Below are 27,403 nucleotides of genomic sequence, written 5' to 3' on the forward strand. Positions count from 1 at the left end.
TCCCTTCCACAAAGATCTATTTCCAACCCAGGTAACTTATTATTTATTATCTGTAGTAACTATGTTCTCACGTTTGAATGATACACTGTAGTGGTGTCGGAGTTCTTTGGAAATCTCTCAGCTCTTTTGTGGTGTTGGGAGTGAGTGCTAGACCCTCGGTTAATTACTTTTACCTTACTTCACGTGCCCATCTTTTGGTCATTAATTTTTGAAGTTAAATTAGATTTTCAAAACCCAGCTTTAAAATGATGTTCATGCCAACAATTGCAATTTAATTGTCCAAACGGGAAAATCGATGCCTTGAAATTATGGGATCTAATTTTAAAATTGTATTAAAAATGTGGCATTATAAAGGGGAAATATTTTAAAAGGTTTTATCAGCATCCCCATTACTGTTACCCAGGATTCTGCTTCAAGCAGTAACACAGGAGGGAGAGGGCAATGGACAGATTAGTGTTCAGTGGTACTTCAAACAAAAAGACATTTACTCTTAAATTATCTCGTTGATGCCTAACTGACGATCTAATAGCATGCATCAAGTACATCAAAACTATAAGTGATAAGTGGTGCCTGCAGGCGGTCCACTGGAGCCGTGCGAGCAGCCGATCGTCCGCAGGCACGACTGCGGCAGCTCAGACTCCCTCTCTGTCCCAGCAGCAGCGGCTGCTCCACCATTTAAAAAAAATTTGAGGGCGCTTTTTGGTGCCCTCAAATCTCGACGCCCTAGGCAACCGCCTAGTCTGACTAAATGGTTGCACCGGCCCTGACGAGCACCCCAAGCATGCTGTGGCCTCTTCACTTCTCCCGCCTCCCAGGCTTGCGGCGCCTAAGCTGATTGGCGCCGCAAGCCTGGGAGGCGGGAGAAGTGATGCGGCCATGGCATGCTTGGGGAGGAGGCAGGCCAGGGGTGAGCTGGGGTGGGGAGTTACCCTGCGTACTGGCCCTCCCCTTACTTGCTGCAGGCAGCCCTCCCCGTGCTCCCCTGCCCCAGCTCCCTCCACCTAAATGCCAGTGGTGATGGGGGTGGCTGAAGATCCGGCCGCCACGGTCGCTGCTGAAGAAAATGGCGCCCCCCCAAATGCCAGTGTCCTAAGCAACCGCTTAGGTCCCCTAAATGGTTGCACCGGCCCTGCCCCCCTCAGCCAACACTCAGTGAAGAAGTATGCGGGGTCCCTGCTGTCCCAGTCCACTGGTTCAAGCTGCTCAATGTGCAGGCTTGTAGAAGTTACAGGAAAATGGCTACATCAGAACAAATCTGATCATAACGAGCTCCCTTCGCTCAACGGGGCTGGAGAAGCGTTTGTCTTTTTGCATGGCAGGGGCTTCCAGCTACAGGAGAAGGCCCTGCACGGAAAGGAGAGCCCCCGGGGCCACCAACCCTGCATGCAGCTCCGCAGCACCGGCCCCGCCGCCGAGCGTGCATCACTCGCCCAGGGACAATGCGCGCGCACCTGTCCCGAGCCCATCCTCTAGTCTGCGCAGAGGGGGAGGGGGAAGCTCGCACGCAGCCTCTCCAGGCGCCGCCGCCCGGCAGCTGCTGCCGCTCGCGCTCTGCAAAGGGCTGGGGCGGACAGACGAGCCGGAGCGGAGCACTGCGGCAGCGGGGAGCCCCGAGGGCGTCCCTGCCTCTCTGCGTTTGGGGACCGGGCGCTTGCAGCCCGGCATGGAGCCCTGGAAGCAGTGCGCCCAGTGGCTGATCCACTGCAAGGTGCTGCCGCCCAACCACCGAGTGACCTGGCCCACGGCTCAGGTGTTCGACCTGGCGCAGACCCTCCGCGATGGGGTCCTGCTCTGCCAGCTGCTCAACAACCTGCGCAGCCAATCCATCAACCTGAAGGAAATCAACCTCAGGCCTCAGATGTCCCAGGTAAGGGCGCCGCTCCGCAAGGGCTCCTGCTGACCCCAGCTCGCATCCCCCATTAATCAGCTGCTTAATTTCTTTGTGCAAATGCGGAGATGCTCTAAGTAGCCTGCTTGTATTTTGCTTTCACTTACCGGTAGCATTTAACTCTGTAAAGTGTTGGAGGAGAGAATCCACGCGAGGTGAAAGATGCTATAGTGTATGGAGGGGCACATGCCCACCCTCCATGCCCCCTACCGTAGTCACAGCACGTTTTATGAGACCGTACTCAAGCTAATCTGTATTTACAGTAGCTATTGTGAAGTAAGCAGATATTGAAATGCCTTCTATTTTTTTTAAAAGCAACAAGCAACCTTCCTAAAACCATACAAAACACAACCCCTCCCCAACATATTTCTATTTTGTTTTGTTGTCAAGTTCTGTCCCGATGAGTAGGTCAGCAATTTTAAAATGAACTGTGTCATTTAGAATGAGGAATCTAGGAAGCTGAATTACCATTCTGTATAATTACAATAGCTAGGGGGAAAAGACTCCCAAGAAGACTAACTTGACATAAATCTGCTGCAGCCCTCTGAAGGTTTCTGGGCATGTGCTCTAATCACATGCTGGTGTTTTTAGTGTTTCCCCAACCATTCCTTAAAAGACAGGTAAAAAAATATAACAAAACCTGTGTGTGAGATTGTTAAGCATCTGATCTTCATGAAGATCAAAGTTAAAGCTCAGGGTCCCTCTCAGTCAGTCCTGTGTGCCTATATCTTGAATTACATGTTGTATTGGGGACCTCAGAACAGAGGGGCTCCTTCTGGATCTCAGAAGCTATGACACCCTAAGCACATGATTTCAGTTTCAACTGTAAACTTCATGCTTTTTGTCAGATAAAATTGGACCTAATGTTACTTCTTTCATTCCCCTCCCCACTGGTGTTTTTGAATTTCTTTTTTGTTTATTTTTGAGAGGCCCCCATCCTATAAGGCACATGATACAGATGGGGAGCTCCTTTGAAGTCACTGGGGTTTGCACAGGTGTCTTTTCTTGTGGAACAATTTACAAAGATCAGGGGGGTCCAGTCACTGACCCTGCAAAAAGCACGTGCTTAATTTTAAGCATGTGAGTAGTCACATTGAGTTTAATATGCAGAAGGTTAATTAGATGGATAAGCTTTTGCAACATCAAGGCCTTGTTTTGTATCATTCTCCTTTTTGAGTTGTATGAATTATAGTGTTAATCCTTATTTATGGAGCGGTAATAACTATAGTTAAGCTACCTTCCCAATATAAGCCTGATTTTTACTACACTTTGCTTTTCCCTCTAATCTTCCTGAAGCTTTACATCCTGCATCTCAACCTTGGTAGATTTTATCTGAGAAATTGTTTTTTTAATTTTTAAAGGATTAAAAACTGAGCAGTTATAAAGTTATGGTGTTTGGAACTGCAAATACTTGTCTTTCAGATCTGAAAAATTTCCTAGTGATTTTTTTGTCTCTTGTCTCAAAAGTCTGAAATTGGGCCTGAACCTGCAAATGAGTCTACTTGGGTGAACTCTGTGCTCCTGTGGAGACTCATGCAGAACTGGGATTACACTTTGTTGGCTTTGCTGAAGACAAGTTCCTCTTTGTCTTATAGGGGGCGATAAAGAGCACTGTTCAAACTAATAATATGAAAAATGTATTTAATACAAACCAATTTATGATTAACTGACTTTTTGTTTCTGGTTTTGCTGGATTGACCTGGAGAAACAGGTACATAGGAGCATGGATTGGAAGTGAGAGCATGGTGGGAATTGCGATGAGTTAGGAATCTGGGAAGAGATATGGAGAGCATGAAGAGTAAACATAGCATGATTGGAGGACTGAGAGGTACCTGGTGAGGTAGCGTGATACCATGTTTCCTGTTTTTGAAGGGAAGGGGTAGTGGTGAGGATACGTGTCCATGGAGTGGTAGGCAGGATGGGGGCATAAAACAGAGAGCAGGGCTCCTCAAGGGCATGGAAGTTGCAAAGGACAGGGAAAGCACAGGGGATGTGTGCAGGGGACTGGAGGAGGCATGAGAGGGTTACAGGAATGGTGTGGGGTGTAGTTGTAACTTGTTTTGACCCTGGCATATATTTTTGCAATTTTAGGGGAGCAAGTTAAGGCTGGTTGATTAAGAGTGATGAAGGATTATATGTCTGGGGAGAATTGGTTGGGTCTCTTCACCGTTCATTTTCAGACATTCTTGTGTTTTGTTTTTTAAAGAGAGGCTGAATTTTTGGTATGAATATATATGTTAGGCCATGTGAATCGTGAGTTAATTTGGAAACTCAGAGAAGACCTATTTAAGAAAAATTTGCTGGAACAATATAAACACTCAAGGATTATATTATGCCTGCTATTTTTTTTGATAACTAGACATTTTGCTGCAACTATATTACAGTCATTAATACTCGGGATTCTGGCTGTCAGCCGACTGGGGCTGATGATGGGAGCCCTGCTGTGTGCGGAGCTGACAGCAGGACCCAGGGCTCCCGCTGTCAGCCCTGCACTGTCAGCACTGCCTGGCTGACAAAAAGAATGCCAATCTTTAATATGGTGATGTAAAATATTAACATTATATTAAAATATTATGAGAAGAGATTCTGAGTACAAGTGATCTGCTTCTAATCTCACTTGATATGCACTAGTAATTTCACTGATGTATACGGAAGTTAGGTAGATGTCTGCTGAAGCGAGAATAGACTTTAACATTTTGCAACACTTTCAGAATACCAGGAGGACCTAATAATTTGTAATGTTTTACTTTTTTTTATTGAAGCTCATTTTAGACTAGTGGGAATGCAATATTACCACTCAGGCTTAGGAGCCTCTCTTATTTCATGTGTTATTAAAAATAGATGCCTATACAATTAATGTAAATTGGACTATGCTCGCTTGACATATTTAGTCCACAACCACTGGTTGGTGTCAGTTATTTTTTCTTTTTATTATACCATTCTCATCTTGGCAAATGGATTTACTGCAAAATATTCTGTAAAAGCCAATAATGCATTATAAAAAAAAAAATCAAGAATAAATTGCAACCCGTCAAAATAAAAACCACCAGCAGCATATTAGATGCAAATGTTACGACAGACATTCTAAAATACTTATACTATTCAGATTTTGAAGATTTATATGACATTGTACAGAAGAGGTAGTATTCTGTACCTTTTGTTAAATGACATAGAGATGGCAGAAGACATGAATTTTAAGTGGAGCAAATTCAGATGAAATTCTCTTCTAGCACACATTTAGTAATAGTATAAGCGAAGTAGGATTTTGTAGATTGGAAGAGAGCACTAGTTCATCTACTCTGGCATTCAGCTTCTGGCAGTGACAGTCTTTGAGGGAAGAATTCTCCTTCTTCCTCCAGATCCTGGTTCTCAAACTCATGATACAGTATATTTAGCCATTTATGCATCCTTGTATGTAGAATGTGTGTGGATGATTCCTTCCTGATCCTTGTAGGCAATCTGTTTTGTGTCCTAATGCATAAGGTCTAGTTTTGATTACTTCCATTGCTTGAAAAACTATAAGTAATTTACAGATCAACTGTTGGATATAGCTTCATATAATACTCACATTTCATTATTGATAAAAATATGTAAATATATTCTACTGGGTTAATGAACTAGAAAAGTTTCTTCATAATAACACATAATATTTTTTGGGTCAGTGACTAATTGGGATCAGCAATGGCTCAGAATTAATACTACTTGTCTAGACCAATGCTTGTTGATTTTACTTCTGATCAATTAAATGGTAGTAGTTTGATGCTTATTTTTAACAGACAAAAGCAAAATACCTTCCTGCATTCTTTTTCAAAGAGAGCTTTCTGGAGAAAGCTACAATGTGTAATGTATGTATGTGCTTAAAAAAGCAGGGTCATTTGAGGATTATTCAGATTCATACCTATTTGGTGAATATTCTCTGTAAATATGAACCTTCAAATATGATTTAAAATGTTACTTTGATTATTTATAACATATTATTGAAATTAAACCTTGATATCTGTATATTATATATTTGTATAATGTCAGAGATGTAGAAATGCTTCATAGACAGGTAAGAAGGCTGAGTCTGTGGCCCCCAAAAACTTACAGTCTAAGGTCCTGATCCGGCAAGCAGCTTTGTGCAGATGAACACTTGCAGCTGCTTCAAGCCCACTGACTTGAACCTGGCTCTTGTAGGTACAGAGACTTGTCTTTGTGGATCAAAACCTATAAGGGCCAAATCTCGATCCCAGTAAAGATCTTGCTAATTTATGCTAGGTGCTAAGTGCTTCTGCAAAGTGAAGAGAAGCCTCTTCTCCCATTGATTTCCATGAAAGAAATCAATCAGACCTTTACAGGAGGCACTTTCCACATTAGAAAATCATCCCCTGAAAGTTTCAGAAATTATTATAACCTTGGATATGTTTAAAAATGTATTTAGGTCGGCAGTGCACAAATAGAAAATGAAGGGCCTAATCTTGTGAGTTGCTGAGCATTCTAAAAGGGTACTGAGTATCAACTCCTATTGTAGCTTAAGTGAGCTGAAGGTGTTTGGAATCTCTTGGGGAGATATTTTTATGATTGGTCTGTACATTTGCAGTGTTTTCAGAAATAGTTACACTTGTCAGTAGTCTAATAAATTCTCTGCATTATGTAATATATGCATCGTAGGATCTCACAGTGCTTTGTAAACACTAGTTAATTCACCTGTTCCTGTGATGTAGCAAGTGGTATGTTATCCTCATGGGCACAGAGAGGGAAAGTGCCAGTGATAGAATGGGAATTAGAACTTGAGAGGTCCTGGCTCCCAGATGCATACACAGACCACCTACTGCATATTGCTTTGTAAGCCAAGATGCCTGCGGTAATATTTTGCCTGTATTTTTGACCCTCATGTGGCTCTTTATGGTTATGCATGTGTCTTTTGTGGAGTCAAACTGGTATTTTCCTCTTCAGTTTTGTTAACTCTCATGGATTTGATCTCTGCTACAAGCAGAGTTATGATGATGTGAAGAATTCTGGTTGTCGAACAATTTTTGGGAAACAAAACCATAGAGCAAGACACTGGCCTCATGAAATGCCCTGTAGTCTAGTGAGAGGTGCATTAAACTGCAAGTCCCAGATAGCATGAATTCTACTCCCAGCTTTTCCTCTGACTGCTGTTGACATTTCTGTGTCCTTCACATCACTTGTTGTGAACCAAGGTTTCATGCCTTGGGAGGTAGCTATTATTCACCAATTTTAGAGAAATGGTAAGTGATAGCTTGCATTGCAGGCAGAACTGGGAATAGACCCCAGGCCTCTAATATTACAGAGTCAAGTCTCCTGCATTTTGCCACATAATGCTTTCAGAAGGAGCACGGCAAATTAGATCTTTCTGTAATCCACATTAATACAGTGTGGTTCTATGCCACCCTTTAGCAACTAGACGACATATAGAGATTTATGACTTTGTTCCCATGGTAAGAGAACTTGTTCTTTAGATGAAATGGTAGAGACTGTGGTTTTTACATCCAAAGCTCCTGGGTTCAGTCCCCGCAGACAACTCAGACAGGGTGTTGTTACATTTGGCTATGATGACTGTAACCACTAGACCATAATCCGCTGTCAGTGCAAGAAATAGAAACCAAGCATTCCACTGTTGTGTCACAAATACGTGTGTGACCCACTGGCAAGGTGTGTGTGGTCTCTCCTTGTGTGGGCTGGGCTACATAGAAGATAGCAGCATGTTGTTCTCTACCACTCACCACCTTACTCAAGTTACTCCTATAACTAAAGTGGAAGTTGTTTTGTGCTGTGGATCTGAAGGTTACGGATTCAAACCAAGGCCGGTGCAACCATTTAGGTCACCTAGGTGGTCGCATAGGGTGCTAGGATTTGGGGGTGGCATTTTCTTCGGCAGCAACCATGGTGGCCAGATCTTCTGCCATCCTGGTCACCACCGGCATTTAGGTGGAGGGAGCTGGAGCAGGGGAGTGTGGGGAGGGCCGCCTGCAGCAAGTAAGGGGGGGTGTGGCATGCAGGGGAACTCCCCGCCCCAGCTCACCCCTGCCCCTCCTCCTCCCCGAGCATGCCGTGGCTGCTTCACTTCTCCTGCCTCCCAGGCTTGTGGCGCCTAAGCTGATTGGTGCCACAAGCCTGGTAGGTGGGAGAAGTGAAGCAGTGATGGCGTGCTTGGGGAGGAGGCGGAGCAGGGGTGAGCTGGGACAGGAGTGTGTATCAGGGCGGAGGGTGAGGGATGGGGAGCTGCTGCGGGGGGGCGTGTCTCACGGTGGAGGGGGGGAGCTGTTATGGGGGAGTGCCTCAGGGCGGAGAGGTAGAGCTGCTGCGGGGGGGGGCACCTCAGAGAGGGGGCTTGGGGACGGGGAGGGCGCAAGGTGGAAGTTTCGCCTAGGGCATGAAACATCCTTGCCCCGGCCCTGATTCAAACACCGCTGATGACACATGTCGAGGTCAAAAAACACATGTATATGTACAAGTCAGTGTAAGGACCCCTGGAGTCATTGTTTTGATGGTTTTATATCACAAAGCATTGTATTTAGAAGCAAATTTGGTTATTGTGCAAATGTTTGTTTTACTGTTGCATTTTTATTATTTGTATTTGGTTACAGGGAGTTGTCCCTTTTAAGAATAGTGTTTGGCTGACTGACAGCAATATGCTGGAGATTCTGTGTGTGTCAAGAGAGTGGAAGACCCACTGTGATCAAGCTCTAAGAAGGCCAGAACTTGATTTAATAAACTTCTCTTTTCAGAAAGTCAGCCTCATTTTTGAAGGACTAACGTTAGTGCTTATTAGGGCTGGTCCACACTACGGGGGGAAATCGATCTTAGATATGGAACTTCAGCTACATGAATAACGTAGCTGACGTCGAATATCTAAGATCGGATTACTCACCCGTCCTCACCGCGCGGGATCGATGTTCGCGGCTCTCCCTGTCTATTCCGCAACTCCGTTGGGGTTGATGGAGTTCCGGAATCGATATATGCGCACTCGGGGATCAATATATCACGTCTAGATGAGACGCGATATATCGATCCCCGAGCAATCGATTTTAACCCGCCGATATGGCGGGTATCCTGGACGTAGCCTGAGGGACTGGAAATCTTAGGGCATTGCTAATGGGCTATAGAGCCTTTTGCCTGTAGGGCACCAGTGTGAATTGTGCCCAGCTCAGCAGGGATTAAAAGTTGTTCCCATCAATGGATATTTAATAGCCCCTACGTGAGAGGAGTCTGACAGGTCCCAGTTCCAGCTCCTATGTCACAAATTCACCACTATGCTTTGCACTAGAGTAGAAGCTCTTTCGGGCAGAAACTGTCCATGCTATATGTTTTCACGAAGACTAACAGTGGGACCCTGTGAGGGTCCTGTAGCGAGGGCCAAAATCACATTACTCTAAATTTGCAAGAATTGACAACATCAGTTGTCATGCGCATACTGGGAGATGGAGTTCAGAAGACAACAAAAACCACATTGAAGCTTTAAAAAATCCATTTTTTTTGCCCATATGTATTTTTGGATTTGACTCATGTGTTTTGAACTTTGATGTTGGTAATGTGCATACTTTGTGTGGTGTTGCACAGAACAAACAAAGCTGTCCCATTACAAGCATGCGCCTCACTGTAAAGCAGTGCTGAGCCTTCCTAGCAGCCAGAAAGGGGGCTAAGAAAGGGACTGTGTTAGTTTAATTACGGAGACCACTGATTGTATGATGCCCTAACATTGCGTTGCAAAAGTTTTCGCGAGATGTCGCATCAATACATGATGACCTTGAGTCATGAGGATTGCACAACACAAGCTAATGTCGGAGTGTTGCATTGTAACTTTGTGGTAATTCCATTTCATGACAAACTGCTTCCCCAGGGCTGGATTACACTAGTGTAAATAATAAAAATAGAAATGACCCATAACTGAAAGTTCTAATCATAATGTTTAATCTTAATTGTAACAGATATTGGATAAATGGTCATCAGAAATATGGGCCTTAGAAGAAATTAGCTGTGTTGACCTGCATTAGACTATCTTTTTGCAACTTCTTTATCTATGGCACTTCGTAAATTTCATTTTGAAATAGTTTTTGCAAGGAGTTCTGTTAACTTGTGAGAAATTGCTAAACAGGAAAGCGGCAAGTGATGAGCAGTTGGCATCGGAGTTCACTAAGGGGGATGTTTATATAAAATATTTATTTAAAATAACCATTTCCTGTAATCATTCTTAAAACAATAAAATAAATTACAGTTTATTTTGTCTAAGTTTTATAAATTTTTACCCCTTATTTTGAAGGGAGTAGTTTTTTCATATGATCACCTAAAAATATGGAAGCACATTATTGTTGTCATTCTGACTCTGAGTTATCTTTGAGTGTAGAAATTAAGATTTAATGACAAACTCCTTCATGCTTGAGTGGCAATATGTTTGCCAAACTCCCTGTGCAAAGTGATTTGGCTATTCCCTTAAATCTTAGGAGGGGGGACCAAAGGATCTGAATTTTGAAAAAATATAAAATAATTTATAGTAGTCCTTGCTAATGTCCCCAGGAGCCAAGATTGTCTCAGCATTTTTATTATAATCTCTTATAAAATTTGATTTATCAAGGATTTTGAGCTGTGACAGAGAGTCTTACAAGATTGAAACTTGGCATACTAGTTATCAGCTCTGGAGAACAATTTTTTTTGTTAACAGAAGAAACCCTATTTGATGAACTTATTGGGGATTTAGGAATTTATAAAATCAAAAAGTTGATAAAATTTAACATATCAGAATTACAATATTTATAGTGCATAAATTAACTTATTACTCATCCCATGACAGTATACATAACTAATGGTAACTAATGTATACTGTGACGTTTCTTTGTTTGATAGAATTGCTTCTCTTCCCTGCTGCCAGTCTTTTCAAAACTGAACAGCTACTTGAATGTTGGCTGAAGGATTGAAGTCACATTCAGTGGCAGAAAAATGACTTTGGCAGCAGAAAAATGATTCAGATAACTGGTTGTTCATAAGATTGATGCTCATAAAATCAGGGTTCTATTGTGTTTGGCACTTGGGTTATTGAGTTATGAGAATGCTAAAAGGGTTATGTTTAGGTGTTAAAGATGCTTTTTTCTCTAACTATAAAAACATTTTGTTTAGCTAAAGTTGGGAAATGATTTACTCTTTGATATGAGGTGAGGGGAACAACATGAGAGAGAAACAACAACATGAATTAATTAATTTGTAATGTCTGTTGTTGAGCACAAGCAACAATATTTGAGGGATAAGGTGTTTGTAATTCACATAGCAGGCAGTCCCATTAAACATGCCCAATTAAACAAGCGAATATTTTGATTTATTTTAGCCCCTGATCCTGCAAACATTTATGCACTTGTTTAACTTTTATTTACATGCTTAGTCTCATTGAGTCCAAGTTAAATACATGCATAAGTATTTGCAGAATTGGGGCCTTCATGAAATAAATAAATAAATAAATGTAAATTAAAAAAATAGAGATTTCCTTGTAAAGAAAATGTAGCTGTAACCTGATCAGTTTTGCTCAAACAAACAAACAAATAAAAAATACACAGGAAGAGTAATAACCTGGCGCTTGGTTTGTAACTTTCTGACAAAGTGACCAATTGCACTTATTAGTCTAAGAAAGTATCAGAGGGATAGCTATGTTAGTCTGGATCTGTAAAAGCAGCAAAGAATCCTGTGGCACCTTATAGACTAACAGACGTTTTGGAGCATGAGCTTTCGTGGGTGACATGCATCTGACGAAGTGGGTATTCACCCACGAAAGCTCATGCTCCAAAACGTCCGTAAGTCTATAGGGTTCCACAGGACTCTTTGCTGCTTATTCTAAGAAAGTGAAGGAAATAAAAATGGTCATCAGATCAGTTTCCAAATATCCTTTACTTGATTCCTTTGAAGAGAAAAAGGAATATGCACTTGTAACATTTTTTAGGATTATATTTACATGATAACCACTTAATAAGTACTTAATGTAGCAGGGTCATGTTGCAAAGCTCATCTCAGGTACTGCCCCATGCACCATGTTTAAAGTGCTGCATGTTCTATAGAATATCAGCACTAAATACAGAACTGCCTAGAGGGGTGGGGGGGCAATCTGCCCTGGGTCCTGCAAGGGCCCCGCAAACCCTGGCCTGGTGGTGGTCCAGGTCTTTGGCGGCATTTTGGTGGCAGGGGGCCCTTCAGTCGCTCTGAGTCTTCGGCATTTCGGCGGCGGGGGGCCCTTCTGTGCTGCCAAAGATGTGGAGTGACTGAAGGGCCCCCCACCCCCAAAATGCCGCCGAAGACCCGGACCGCCGCTGGGTGAGTGCAAGCACCGCAGCTCTCCCACTTTGCCTCAGGCCCCCTGAAGTCTCTGGGCGTCCCTGACTAAATATGCTGCCACTGGTCTCTCACAGAAGCTATAGTGGGTATCAGCAACAAAGAGTTAAATTAAACATCCAAATAGGCTTGAGGAAACATTCAGTTGGGGTGGCCTATGTTGTTTTCTGCTAAGTATGCAAGAGAAACTGAGTTATCACCTGCTCTTGAGCTGACAGAGGGTGGGAGTGCTGTGGTGACAGCAGGCAGAGCAAATCCTTGTGAAAAGGAAAGAATGAAAAAAGATGACGGGGCACAGAGAAGAGAGGTAGCAGAAGTGGGAGGCAAACAGTCAGAAGAAAAGAATGTGCACTAGAGAGGGAATAGGCAGGAAAAGAAGGGAGACAGATCAGAAGGGGCATCAGAAAGCAAGTGAGAGATTGGAAAGAAAAAAGGAAAATCATTTTTCATGCTAAGAAAAATCCATAGAGTCAAATCTTGCATGTCCCGTGTTACTCTTTATGCAGTGATGGTGGCACGTCAAGAAAGCTAATGCTCAAATAAATTTGTTAGTCTCTAAGGTGCCACAAGTACTCCTGCTCTTTTTGTGGATACTGACTAACGCGGCTGCGACTCTGAAACCTGTTATAACCTGCTGACTGTATTCTAGGAGGTTAATTACAAGGGCAGTAGTATTTGACACCAGGAAAATCTACAGCTATATTGTCTGTGGATTTAAACATCAGAAGGATAAAGGATCTCAGTTTTCTGGCTCCAACCTTTTCCTTTTACTGAAGGTCAAATTAAAAAACTGGCAAAGAGGAAATTATGGGAGTAAAGAACCAAATGTGAAGGTAAAGACAGTAAGGTGACTGGTAGATGAGAAGGAAATATGTGGGTATTGGAAGGGGAAAGAAGGAGAAAAAGAGGGATATTTATGGAATATGGAACATTGTCAGGTGATGTCAGCACTAGCTTGGTGGTAGGGTCAGAGTGAGTGGCAATGCTGGGAGATGATTTGGGGACCTGGTAATTATAAATTAAATTCCTGGAAACTGACAGAGCTTCGTAATTGAGAGTAGCCTTGACTTGCAAGGGAATGAGGAGGGGAGGAATTAGCTAGAGAGAGACAGATAATACATTGGTGAGAGAGAGAAGATTATGTACATAATTTGAGAGCAGAATGATAAAATGAAGCAGGGCTGCCCAAAAGGGGGGACAAGTGGGGCAATTTATCCCATACCTCTGGCTCCGCAGGGGCCCCTATGAGACTGGCTGATGCTCTCTCCCTGGCCCTGACCCGACCCCGTCTCCGCCCTCTCCCAGAGCCTCAGCCCATCCAGGAGCATCCCTGGATAGCGCTGCAGCGTGTCTCCGGCAGGGCCCCTGAGCCATCCCCGCTCAGAGCTGCATGGTAAAGGGGTGGGGCTGCGAGCTCCAGGCTGAGAGGAAGGAGTTGAGCTCAGCCTGGAGCTCGCAGCCCCACCCCCTTACCATGCGGCTCTGAGTGGGGCGGAGCTCAGGCCCCGCTGGAGCCACTCTGCAGCTGTCGAGGGAAGCTCCTAGATGGGCTGAGGCTCCGGGAGAGGGGCAGAGCCGGGGGTAAGGGGCCAGGGCCGGGGGGGGTTGGCTAAAGGGCAGGAACTCCCAGGACAGTCAGGGAGAGGGCAGAGGTGGGGGGGAGGGAGGCGGTCAGGGGACAGGGAATGGGGGGAGTTGGATTGTGGGCGATCCGGGGGTCTGTCAGGACTCAGCAGGGGGGTGGATAGGGGTCAGGGCAGTCAGGGGACAGGGAGCAGGGGTGGAGTCCTGGGGTGGTGGTGGGGGATCTCTGGGGGACGGTGAGGGAGCAAGGAGCAGGATGGGTCGGGGATTCTGAGGGGGGAGGGCAGTTGGGGAGCAGGAGGTGGGTGGGGATTAGATAGGGGGCAGGGCTAGGCTGTTTGGGAGGCACAGCCTTCCCTACCCTAAAGCTCATTCGCAGTTTGAGGCTTGCAGAAGAGCCAAGCTGTTAGCTTTTCCATTAGGGCTACCATCCCTTTCACTTCTCAAATGCCAAATTATAGTCTATATTTAATTTCAGTGCCATAGGGAGATTCATGTCAGGGGAGGTAGCTTCTTTTAAAATTAGCCACTGGAGGAGGGATCACATGAGAAGAGCAATATCCTTCCCAACCCTAACAAAGGGAGACCCCCCCCCACCCCTGTATTCCCTGAGGCTCCAGAGAGGTTAATTCAGTGGTTCTCAAACTTTTATACTAGTGACCCCTTTCACATAGCAAACCTCCTGAGTGCGACCCCTCTCCCTTATAAATTAAAAACACTTTTTTATATATTTAACACTATTATAAACGTTGGAGGCAAAACGAAGTTTGAGGTGGAGGCTGACAGCTCGCGACCCCCAGTAATAACCTCATGACCCCCTGAGGGGTCCTGACCGCAAGTTTGAGAACCCCTGGTTTAATTTAATTTTAGCACCCTGTGTCTATTTACATGCATGTGCTATTTTGAGCATTTCAGTTTTCACAACATAGGCTCATCCCAGATTCTGGAACAAGCTCAAATGCTCAGTTCGTGGAGTATGTACATAAGCTATACTAAAGACAAACCCACAGTAACCGTCTCCAGTTTGTGAGGGACCCCATGGAGCCAGTCTCTAGGAAACAGATAAATGGGGATGGTGGTTAAATCCATTACTGATTATTAGCCAGGATGGGTAAGGAATGGTGTCCCTAGACTCTGTTTGTCAGAGGGTGGAGATGGATGGTAGGAGAGAGATCACTTGATTGTTACCTGTTAGGTTTACTCCCTCTGGGGCACTTGGCATTGGCCATTGTCGGTAGACAGGATACTGGGCTGGATGGACCTTTGGTTTGACCCAGTATGGCTGTTCTTATGTTCTAACCTAAATGAACCCAAAGTTATGGAGACAGATATGAGTCAAGGAAGCCAGCAGAGTATGAGAAACCTGGAAAAATCTCTGACTGGATGGGCTCAGGCGTTTGGTCACAAGCTGAGGTGGTTCAAAAGTTTTGGATTTTTTTAAGCAGAATTTTTTTTTATTGTTTCTTTAAACAATCAAACACAGCAAGCAACAAATATTTGGCCACATACTTCTGAAACCCCAAACCATATTCAGGTTTTGGCAGACTAATTTCAGCTTTTCAATTAAAAAAAAACACAACAAATTTTGAAGGAAAGCGGACATTGTTTATGATTTTTTTCTGCTTTTTAAAAACCCCTAGTTTTTGATCCAGAAAAAGTTTTGACAGAAAATATTTATCCAACCCTTTTAATGAGCTTTAGTGCCTTTTAGCACTAGCTGATGCTGAGAACCAGTGATACCTTGTAAAGAAGTTTTCTCAAAACTGGGTTTGTGCCGAGATGCAGAAGGTTTATTTTTCTCAGGGCTGCCCGTGGAGGGGGGGAGCAAGTGGGGCAATTTGCCCCGGGCCCCGCAGGGGCCCCCACGAGAATATAGTATTGTATAGTATTACAATTTTTTTTATGGAAGGGGCCCCCAAAATTGCTTTTGCCCCAGGCCCCTGAAGCCTCTAGGCGGCCCTGAAATGAAGATGGAGGAGAAAATTGTGAGAGGAGCAGAAAAAGAAAAAAAGAGTTAGAAAGGTGGTGATGTTACCTGCCAGTATCATTTTTGTGTTGAAGTTATGTGGACCACCAAGGAGTTCAGGGCAGCCAGCTATCTTATACTGTGGAAAAGGCCACCTAAAATGCTTTCTGATCTGCACTGCTGTGATGTGCCAGGAAATGGGGAGGCAGCGTGAAATGGGGGGTGTGCACTGCAGCCCTTCAAAAGAGCAGGGAAGTTTTTCTCTTGTCCCATGTTCAGATGACTCTAAATACTGAGATAGTTATTTTATTAGACCACCAGCACTTGTCTCTTATTAAGATCTTTGGTTCACTATGAGGATACAAAATAGCAACGGGTCAATTATCTTTGAAGTCCTACCTTTACACTAGTGATAAAATTTCCTTATCGATTCTGTGCAGATTTACCTTAAATGTACACAACTTACTTGTGTTTTGTTCTATGGAACCTAATTACAGTGCTTGTTTGTGTAGCATTCCTATTCACATTCATTTCAATACATTACCAGACTTGGTGACATAAAGAAAACATGACTGTATATCTGCATACTTTGGTTTTTCTTTTGGTGGCAAATTGGCTCTATTTTCTATGCATCCTGGTTATATTAGGTATCATCTGCAGTTAACTGTTTTGCCCCCTTTTTGCTTCAGTTTGATAGGACAAGTGCCAAAACTTACAGTTGTGAAATACTATTTTGTTTCCCTCCTGTGATTTCTTAGAAATATGTATAATAGTTAAACTGATAACTTAATAGCAAGTGTATGTCTTTTTATTTTAAGGAAAAAGATATTCTCTCCTATGTAACTGAACACTGTTGAGTCTGACTCAACTTGTAGTTCGGTGGGAATATATATTTTAGAAAACATTCAGTCAAATACCACATTTATTAAGAACAATAACAACTATCTTGGTAACCTTGCAAAGTCAAAAGAATAGTCACAGAATAATTGTTTGTTTGCATATTCAAAAGTTGGAGTCTTACACCCCAAGCCTGCAAAGGTTCCATCTGTGAGGAGTCCCATTGAAATACCCTGCGTGAGCATAAGGGTTTGTGCTAGCATACAATTTGGAACAATCAACAGGATATTAATATAAAGATTCTAAATTCTTAAGCCAGAGATTTTTCTGCACCTGTGAATTTCAATTGTTCTGCATTATGACTTAAACTTGGTTTCTTTCTCTTATGATTTTATCTGCAAACATTACTTTTATTTGATCATAGCTTTTCTATTTCTCTCTGAACCTAAATACTAATCCCGATTTCACATTTGGCTATTTCAGTGTTCTTGTCATCACATTGGTGTTTTTGCTATTACAGCTTATTAATGACAATGGAATTCATTGATGATCCTTATTTAAATATAGCTTGCTGCTACCTATTGCTCCACATTAGCACCACTGAGAATAGCATTCCAGTATTGTCTTACTCTTATTATAATGTACTAATAACAGCTTCCTCACAGCCTGTACTCTAGGAGAAAAAACTTGCATCTCTTTCTAATTCCTTGCCTTCTCTCCCATGATAATGATTGGTTTCAAAGTAGCAGCCGTGTTAGTCTATATCCGCAAAAAGAACAGAAGCGCTTGTGGCACCTTAGAGACTTAAAAATTTATCTGAGCATAAGCTTTCGTGGGCGACAGCTCACTTCTTCGGATGCATAGAATGGAACATATATTGAGGAGATATATATATACACATACAGAGAGCCCACCTTTTCATGCTCTCTGTATGTGTATATATATATATCTCCTCAATATATGTTCCATTCTGTGCATCCAAAAAAGTGGGCTGTAGCCCACGAAAGCTTATGCTCAGATAAATTTGTTAGTCTCTAAGGTGCCACAAGTACTCCTGTTCTTCTTTATGATAATGATCATGATTTTTATTTATAAAATATATCCTAATACTTTAAGTAGCATTTGGGGCCAGATTGTTAGCTGATGTAAATTTGGGTTGCTCTGTTGAAGTGAGAGGAACCATTATGATTTACATAAGCTGAAGTTCTGGACCATGACATCTCTTGACTAGCCTTTCTCTGAATTTCTTTTAAGTATATGGTGTATTTCTGTAGAGTTTTTGAAAGCGGCAGACTGATCAAATTGTCTAGAGCTTAGGCAGATGTTTTGAAAGCTGCATCATGCTACTCTCTAACATACCTTAGCTCTGACTAGTTACCACTTTGCTTTGCAAGTCTTGAGTTGCTGAGCAGCAGCAGTTTTGCTAAATCATGCCAAGTTGTGGAAGGGTTTAGAGAATAAATTTTCACTTGATACTTGAAACAGGTTTGAACTTTAGTCTTCAGAGATGTGAAGTTAATGCAGTAATGTACACTTCAATCCTACACCCCGTCTGATTCAGTAATGACACATCTTTAAGTAAAAAGCTAAAATTCTTAGCGAGCTTCCCTCTCTTAATAGTTAAAATGTTAATACTCTTTTGGACTACAACTTGTTTTTTTGGGGTCCTGAGTAAAATACCGGCTGATGAACTTTAGGCCGGTTTCTATCATCCACAGAGCACATCTGGCAGCTGGGCTACGTCAGGTCAAGAGTGCATGCCATTAAGAAGATACTAGAGCATTTTAGCAAGTGGGGGAAGCAGGTCAGTGCACATGTGCTTAATGTGGGCTGGGGGGCGGAGAAAATTGGTAAACAATTATTTTATCAACTAAAAGTGGGTGTTAAGCTTGTTGCAGTTAGGAGGGGTTTGGCTGCCTGAAGTTCATCTCTCAGGAAGGCGTTGGTGTATTCAGGTTGTGGGAGGGCCATTAGGAAAGCAAGATTCTAAGAGGCGGTGAGCCATGCCTAGGGCTTGACCTCATTGCTGCTTCTAGAGAACTATTTTGTTTGGAATTCCTACCACACCCCTTCCAAGTTCCTGTTCCCTTGCAAAAGATGAAAAATCTTCCGTCCTATCCATAGAATAGGTAGTTCTTGAGCAGCTTGAGCTTATTCACATGCTGTTCCACCAGTGTGCCTTGGCCTCCTTTGAGGGGCTATCTCTAGTAATCATGAGGTAGCTCAAGGTCTGTGTTTGTTCAGTCTTTGAGCCAGCATGGCTAATGCGATACATCTGGTGGTTTTCTCTGATTTGGACTCCCGTCCACTAAGAGCTCGCACTGATGCCACTGGCTTGCTTCACAGAAGACCAAACTGAACAGACGGGGTGATGATCTTTGTTAACAAGACTGATATTTTAATCCCTCACTTCTGGCTTGTTCTCAGACAAAACATAAAAGCAATGTTGCTGAGGAGACTTTGGTTGGAAGGATTGTGCCTTGGAGAATTTTAGTAACTAATGGTGCTGTTCAGTTACAGGCTATAAGCAGATGAATTCAATAATCCTGTTGGAGTATCCCTATATTTGAGGCAGGGTCCTACAGCTTTCCCTTTTTACAGAAGACCCTGGAAAATTGATTAGCCTCGATGAAAGCCTTTGCTGGCTGGAACAGTGTGATTTGCATCAAAATGCAGTCAGTGATGAGAGAGGATCACATATGTAAAGACAGATGAGCGGTGTAGGGAACAGAGTGCCTGCTGTTAATACTATGTGTGCAGCTCTTAAGCAGCAAACTGGAACATAATTCAAGCTAAAACTGTCCAGATTCATGGATCCCTTCGGAATCTAGTTCATTTATGTGGTACACATCCTGCGCTCTAAGAATTTAAATGGTCTGTTGTTGTCCTTGGGGGGGGTTCTCAGTTGCAATAACCAAATGTTTTATAGTTTTTGTAAGAATTTTAGGTATAACATTTGCCCAGCTCACACAAGAAGAATAGGAAGGTGTCTGTGAAATTAAAACACAGTACCCCATTATTTGTTTATCTCCTGACATATGTAGTGGTGGTTTTGGCACACATTGCCAAGAGTAAGTCTAATGGGTGATTCTGCTTCCATCAGTAACACAGTGACATGGCTGTGGATGCATGAGGCTCATGATTAACACTGTCTTGCTGTGGGTCAGATCTGGCCTTATAGCTGAATTGTGAGTTTTTCATTGATCCTGTGCTTCCTGTAGTCCTACAGACGATCTAGGGTCAGCATGTAAATTTAAATAAATAAATAAAGAGGATGGCTCTGTCTTGATCCTAGAATGCTCTGTTGCCATTTGTGTGCCATGGGACATATGGGACTGCAGTTTTATAGAGTATTTCTCCAAATCTCAAAGGAAATTTTGAAAATGCATTACACTGTGTAGTGTTCTGCTTGTTGGACTATTATGTTTTATGATGTGTGTTTTATATTTTAAATCTTCCTTTTATGTTTGGAGAAGTGCAATAACCCTGATGGTCGCAACCCTGTTCTGGTCCCTTGAAGAACTATTGTAACATTTAGAGTTGGTTGAAAATTTTTTGATTGAACAGTTTTTGGTTGGAAAATACTGTTTTGTTGAAATAGAAATGTTTCCTTGGAATTAGAGATGTCGATTAATCGCAGTTAACTCACGTGATTAACTAAAAAAATTAATTGTGATTAATCACAGTTTTAATCACATTGTTAAATAATAGAATACCAATTGAAATTTACTAAATATTTTGGATTTTTTCTACATTTTCATATACATTGTATTCTGTGTTGTAATTGAAAACAAAGTGTATATTATTTTTGATTACAAATATTTTCACTATAAAAAGGATAAACAAAAAAATGTCTTTCAGTTCACTTCATACAAGTACTTTAGTGCAATGTCTTTATCCTGAAAGTGCAATTTACGAATGCTTTTGGCAGCAGATGGTGCATTATGACTGGTAGCCGTTGACATCGCATTCCTGTGTGCTCTTTTAACCGACCTCGGTGTGGTCAGTCAGGGGCTCCTGGGCAGACAGGGGCTCCTGGAGTGACTCAGCCAGGTCATTCCAATCTTCTGCTGAGCATCTAGGAGATGACAATGACTAGCAGTCGAACTCCACCGTCTGCTCCCACCCTAAAGATGTAAAAGATAGATGGAGTGGATGAAAACAAGAAATAGACCTGATTTGTTTTGTATTCATTTGCTTCCTCCCTTCCTCCCTCTGTGAAATTCAGGGTTTTTCAGTTCAATCCTTGAGGGGGCCATTCTGTGTGACAGTTGTTTGTGTTTCTCCTTGATGCAAAGCCACACCCTGTCACACACTGTCACCAGGAAAAGGCAGGTCTACGTGACTGGAGACTCCTTACTGAGAAGAATAGACAGGCCTGTAACTAGAGCTGATCGGGAGAACAGAAGGGTGTGCTGTCTGCTGGGTGCTAAGATACAGGATGTGGACCTGAGGCTGAAAAGGATCCTGGCAGGAGCGGGAAAGAATCCGTTGATTGTCCTTCATGTGGGAACGAATGATATGGCTAGATACTCTCTGGAATGTATCAAGGGAGACTATGCCAGACTAGGGAAGACGCTTAAGGAAATCGAGGCTCAGGTGATTTTCAGTGGGATTCTGCCGGTTCCCAGAGAAGGGCAACAACGGTGTAACAAGATTATGGCGATCAACAGATGGCTCAGGCAGTGGTGCTATAAGGAGGGCTGTGGGATGTACGGCTATTGAGAAGCATTTACGGACAGAAGACTGTTCTCTTGGGATGGACTTCACCTGAGTAAGGAGGGAAATAGACTTCTAGGATGGAGGCTCGCCGAACTGATTAAGAGAGCTTTAAACTAGGAATTTGGGGGAGATGGTTGGGAGATGTCCAGGAGATCTCCACGCTGGAATTTAACCTTGAGAGGGAAGTAAATAAAGTAAGAGGGGATACAGTCGTGGACAGAAGAACTGGCATAAGGAGGAAGGGTAGTGTAGATAGCAGACTAACAGGTGAGGCTGGTGGTAGAATGTCTGTGCCTAACAGGGTAAAGAATGTCAGTGAAGCCAAATGGCAAAAATTAAGATGTCTGTACACTAATGTGAGGAGCCTAGGGAACAAAATGGAGGAACTAGAGCTATTGGTGCAGGAAGTGAAACCGGATGTTATAGGGATAACAGGAACATGGTGGAATAGTAGTCATGACTGGAGTACAGGTATTGAAGGCTATGTGCTGTTTAGGAAAGACAGAAATAAAGGCAAAGGTGGTGGAGTAGCATTGTACATCAATGAGGAGGTTAACTGTAAAGAAATAAGAAGTGATGGAATGGATAAGGCAGAGTCTGTCTGGGCAAAAATCACACTGGGAAAGAAAGCTACTAGAGCCTCCCCTGAGATAGTGCTTGGGGTGTGCTACAGACTGCCGGGATCTGATATGGATAGAGACCTCTTTAATATTTTTAATGAAGTAAACAATAATGGGAAATGTGTGATCATGGGAGTCTTTAACTTCCCAGATATAGACTGGAAGATAAGTGCTAGCAAGAATAATAGGGCTCAGATTTTTCTGGATGTGATAGCAGGTGGATTTCTTCACCAAGTAGTTGAAGAACCAACAAGAGGGGATGCCATTTTAGATTTGGTTTTGGTGAGTAGTGAGGACCTCATAGAAGAAATGGTTGTAGGGGACAACCTTGGTTCGAGTGATCATGAGCTAATTCAGTTCAAACTAGATGGAAGGATAAACAAAAATAGATCTGGGACTAGGGTTTTTGACTTCTCGAGGGCTAACTTTAAAGAATTAAGGAAATTAGTTAGAGAAGTGGATTGGACTGAAGAACTTGTGGATCTAAATGCGGAGGAGGCCTGGAATTACTTTAAGTCGCAGCTGCAGAAACTATCGGAAGCCTGCATCCCAAGAAAGGGGAAAAAAACCACAGGCAGGAGTTGTAGACCAAGCTGGATGAGCAAGCATCTCAGAGAGGTGATTAAGAAAAAGCAGAAAGCCTACAAGGAGTGGAAGAAGGATGGGATTAGCAAGAAAAGCTACCTTAGTGAAGTCAGAACATGTAGGGATAAAGTGAGAAAGGCTAAAAGCCAAGTAGAGTTGGACCTTGCAAAGGGAATTAAAACCAATAGTAAAAGGTTCTATAGCCATATAAATAAGAAGAAAACGAAGAAAGAAGAAGAGGGACCGCTAAACACCGAGGATGGAAAGGAGGTTAAGGATAACCTAAGCATGGCCCAATATCTAAATAAGTACTTTGCCTCAGTCTTTAATAAGGCTAATGAGGAGCTTAGGGATAATGGAAGGATAACAAACGGGAATGAGGATATGGAGGTGGATATTACCACATCTGAGGTAGAAGCCAAACTTGAACAGCTTAATGGGACAAAATCGGAGGGCCCAGACAATCTTCATCCGAGAATATTAAAGGAACTGGGGCATGAAATTGCAAGCCTGTTAGTGAGAATTTTTAATAAATCGGTAAACTCAGGGGTTGTACCGTACGACTGGAGAATTGCTAACATAGTTCCTATCTTTAAGAAAGGGGAAAAAAAGTGATCCAAGTAACTATAGGCCTGTTAGTTTGACATCTATGGTAGGTAAGGTCTTGGAAAAATTTTTGAAGGAGAAAGTAGTTAAGGACATTGAGGTCAATGGTAATTGGGACAAATTACAACGTGGTTTTACTAAAGGTAGATCGTGCCAAACCAACCTGATCTCCTTCTTTGAGAAGGTGACAGATTATTTAGACAAAGGAAATGCAGTAGACCTAATTTACCTCGATTTCAGTAAGGCATTTGACACGGTTTCACATGGGGAATTATTAGTCAAATTGGAAAAGATGGGGATCAATATGAAAATTGAAAGGTGGATGAGGAACTGGTTAAAGGGGAGACTACAGCGGGTCATCCTGAAGGGTGAACTGTCAGGCTGGAAGGAGGTTACTAGTGGAGTTCCTCAAGGATTGGTTTTGGGACCAATCTTATTTAACCTTTTTATTACTGATCTTGGCACAAAAAGTGGGAATGTGCTAATAAAGTTTGCGGATGACACGAAGCTGGGGGGGTATTGCTAACACGGAGGAGGACCGGGATATCATACAGGAAGATCTGGATGACCTTGTAAACTGGAGTAATAGTAATAGGATGAAATTTAATAGTGAAAAGTGCAAGGTCATGCACTTAGGGATTAATAATAAGAATTTTAGATATACACTGGGGACGCATCAGTTGGAAGCAACAGAGGAGGAGAAGGACCTTGGGGTATTGGTTGATCGCAGGATGACTATGAGCCGCCAATGTGATATGGCCGTTAAAAAAGCTAATGCGGTTTTAGGATGCATCAGGTGAGGTATTTCCAGCAAAGATAAGGAGGTTTTAGTACCGTTATATAAGGCGCTGGTGAGACCTCACCTGGAATACTGTGTGCAGTTCTGGTCTCCCATGTTTAAGAAGGATGAATTCAAACTGGAACAGGTTCAGAGACGGGCTACTAGGATGATCCGAGGAATGGAAAACTTGTCATACGAAAGGAGACTCAAAGATCTTGGCTTGTTCAGTCTAGCCAAAAGAAGGCTGAGGGGGGATATGCTTGTTCTTTATAAATATATCAGAGGGATTAATATTAGGGAAGGAGAGGAATTATTTAAGCTTAGTACCAATGTAGACACAAGAACGAATGGGTATAAACTGTACACTAGGAAGTGTAGACTTGAAATTAGACGAAGGTTTCTAACCATTAGAGGAGCGAGGTTTTGGAACCACCTTCCAAGGGGAGGAGTGGGGGCTTTAAGACTATGCTTGATATCTGGCTTTAAGACTATGCTTGATAAGTTTATGGAAGGGATGGTATGATGGGATAGCTTAATTTTGGCAATTGATCTTTGATTACCAGCAGATAAGTATGCCCAGTGGTCGGTGATGGGATGTGGGATGGGATGGGATCTGAGTTACTGCAGAGAATGCTTTCCTGAGTGCTGGCTGGTGAGTCTTGCCCACTTGCTCAGGGTTTAGCTGATGGCCATATTTGGGGTCGGGAAGGAATTTTCCTCCAGGGCAGATTGGCAGAGGCCCTGGCGGTTTTTCGCCTTCCTCTGCGCGTGGGGCATGGGTCACTTGCTGGTGGATTCTCTGCAGCTTGAGGTCTTCAAACCACAATTTGAAGACTTCAATAACTCGGACATAGGTTAGGGGTTTGTTATAGAAGTGGATGGGTAGGGTTCTGTGGCCTGCTTTGTGCAGGAGGTCAGACTAGATGATCACATTGGTCCCTTCTGACCCTAAAGTCTATGAGTCTGAGTCTTTATGGACTTTAATTCCCTGTAAGCCATGTCATCAGTTGCCCCTCCCTCTGTCAGAGCAGACAATAATTTCACACCTTTTTTCACTCCAGACGCCATAGCACTGGGATCATGGAGCCCGCTCAGTTCACCGCAGCAATTATGACCACTGTAAACATCATGCACATTATCCTGGAGTATATCTGAATCTGCCAAAGCAAAAGCAGGCAAGGAGGCGATGGCAGCACAGTGGCGAGAGTGATGAGGACATAGACATGGACATAGACTTCTCGGAAAGCACGGGCCCCAGCATTGTGCACATCATGGTGTTAATGGGGCAGGTTCATGCTGTGGAACGCCGATTCTGGGCCGGGAAACAAGCACAGACTGGTGGGACTGCATAGTGTTGCAGGTCTAGGATGATTCTCAGTTGCTGCAAAACTTTCCGTAAGGGCACTTTCATGGAACTTTGTGACTTGCTTTCCCCTGCTGTGAAGCGCCAGAATACCAAGATCAGAGCAGCCCTCACAGTTGAGAAGCGAGCGGTGATAGCCCTGTGGAAGCTTGCAACGCCAGACAGCTACCGGTCAGTTGGGCATCAGTTTAGAGTGGGCAAATCTACTGTGGGGGCTGCTGTGTTTCAAGTAGCCAACGCAATCACCGAGCTGCTGATACCCAGGGTAGTGACTCTGGGAAATGTGCAGGTCATAGTGGATGGCTTTGCTGAAATGGGATTCCCTAACTGTGGTGGGGCGATAGACAGAACCCATACCCCTATCTTGGCACCGGAGCACTAAGCCAGTGAATACATAAATCGAAAGGGGTACTTTTCAATGCTGCTGTAAGCCCTGGTGGATCACAAGGGACGTTTCACTAACATCAACATGGGATGGCCAGGAAAAGTACATGACCCTCGCATCTTCAGGAACTCTGGTCTGTTTCAAAAGCTGCAGCAAGGGACTTTCTTCCCAGACCAGAAAATAACCATTGGGATGTTGAAATGCCTATAGTTATCCTTGGGGACCCAGCCTACCCCTTAGTGCCATGGCTCATGAAGCCATACACCGGCACCCTGGACAGTAGTCAGGAGCTGTTCAGCTATAGGCTGAGCAAGTGCAGAATGGTGGTAGAATGTGCATTTGGACATTTAAAAGCTCGCTGGTGCAGTTTGACTCGAATAGACCTCAGCAAAAGCAATATTCCCATTGTTATTACTGCTTGCTGTGCGCTCCACATCTCTGAGAGTAAGGGGGAGACATTTATGGTGGGGTGGGAGGTTGAGGCAAATCGCTGTAATTACGTGCAGCCAGACACCAGGGCGGTTAGAAGAGCACAGTAGGGCGTGGTGTGCATCAGAAAAGCTTTGAAAGCCAGTTTCATGACTGGCCAGGCTACCGCATGAAAGTTCTGTTTGTTTCTCCTTGATGAACCCCCTTCACTCTACATCCTTATAAGCTAGCCACCCTCCCCTCCTCCCTTTGATCACTGCTTGCAGAGGCAATAAAGTCATGCTTTGTTATACAATGATTCCAGACTACGTGCTACTGGCCTGGCGTGGTAAAGTGTCCTACCATGGAGGACGGAATAGGGCCTCCCTCCCCAGAAACCTTTTGCAAAGGCTTTGGGAGTACGTCCAGGAGAGCTTTATGGAAACGTCCCTGGATGATTTCTGCTCCATCCCCATACACGTTAACAGACTTTTCCAGTAGCTGTACTGGCCGCAAATGCCAGGGCAAATTAATCATTAAACATGCTTGCTTTTAAACCATGTGTAATATTTACAAAGATACACTCATCAGAGGTCATGTCTCCACCTTCAGGGTCTGGGAGCATGCCTTGGGTGGGCTCGGGGGGTTACTGGCTCCAGGTCCAGGGTGAAAAACATATCTTGGCTGTCGGGGAAACTTGTTTCTCCGCTTCCTTCCTGTGAGCTATCTTCAAGCTCTTCATCATTATCTTTCTCATCCCCAAAACCCACTTCTCTGTTGCGTGATTCTCCATAGATGGAGTCAAAGCACAGGGTTGGGGTAGTGGTGGCTGCACCGTCTAGCATGGCATGCAGCTCATCGTAGAAGCGGCATGTTTGGGACTCCAATCCGGAGCGGCCTTTTGCCTTTCTGGTTTTTACCTAGGCTTGCCGTAGCTTCTTAATTTTCATGTGGCATTGCTGTGCGTGCCTGTAATGGCCTTTGTCCTTCATGCCCTTTTGAGAATTTCTCTAACGTTTTGGCATTTCATTTACTGGAACGAAGTTCAGCTAGCACGGATTTGTCTTCCCATATGGCGAGCAGATCCCGTACCTCCCGTTTGGTCCATGCTGGAGCTGTTTTGCGATCCTGTGACTCCATCATGGTCACCTCTGCTGATGAGATCTGATGAGATCTGCACTCACCTGTACCTTGCCATGCTGGACAAACAGGAAATGAGATTCAAAAGTTTGCAGGCCTTTTCCTGTCTTCCTGGCCAGTGCATCTGAGCTGAGAGCGCTGTCCAGAGCGGTCACAATGGAGCACTCTGGGATAGCTCCTGGAGGCCAGTACTGTCGAATTGCGTCC

At 43.5% G+C, this 27,403-nt stretch overlaps 1 protein-coding gene across 2 annotated transcripts in view; it reads left to right on the forward strand.

Moving 5' to 3' along the window:
* Positions 1-1,514: 1,514 nt before the first annotated feature.
* Positions 1,515-27,403, forward strand: part of VAV3 (vav guanine nucleotide exchange factor 3) — a 248,589-nt gene continuing 222,700 nt past the window's right edge. Inside the window, exon 1 of one of the 2 annotated variants that reach the window (XM_030574176.1) lies at positions 1,515-1,867. In XM_030574176.1, coding sequence (XP_030430036.1) covers positions 1,664-1,867 — 204 coding nt within the window. In that variant the 5' untranslated portion in view covers positions 1,515-1,663. Of the gene's footprint in view, positions 1,868-13,723; positions 13,781-27,403 lie in introns of those variants that run through there. The other variant, XM_030574178.1, reaches the window with a different exon arrangement.

This window comes from Gopherus evgoodei, chromosome 8 (genome assembly GCF_007399415.2).
Source record: "Gopherus evgoodei ecotype Sinaloan lineage chromosome 8, rGopEvg1_v1.p, whole genome shotgun sequence".
NCBI classification, from domain to species: Eukaryota; Metazoa; Chordata; order Testudines; family Testudinidae; genus Gopherus; species Gopherus evgoodei.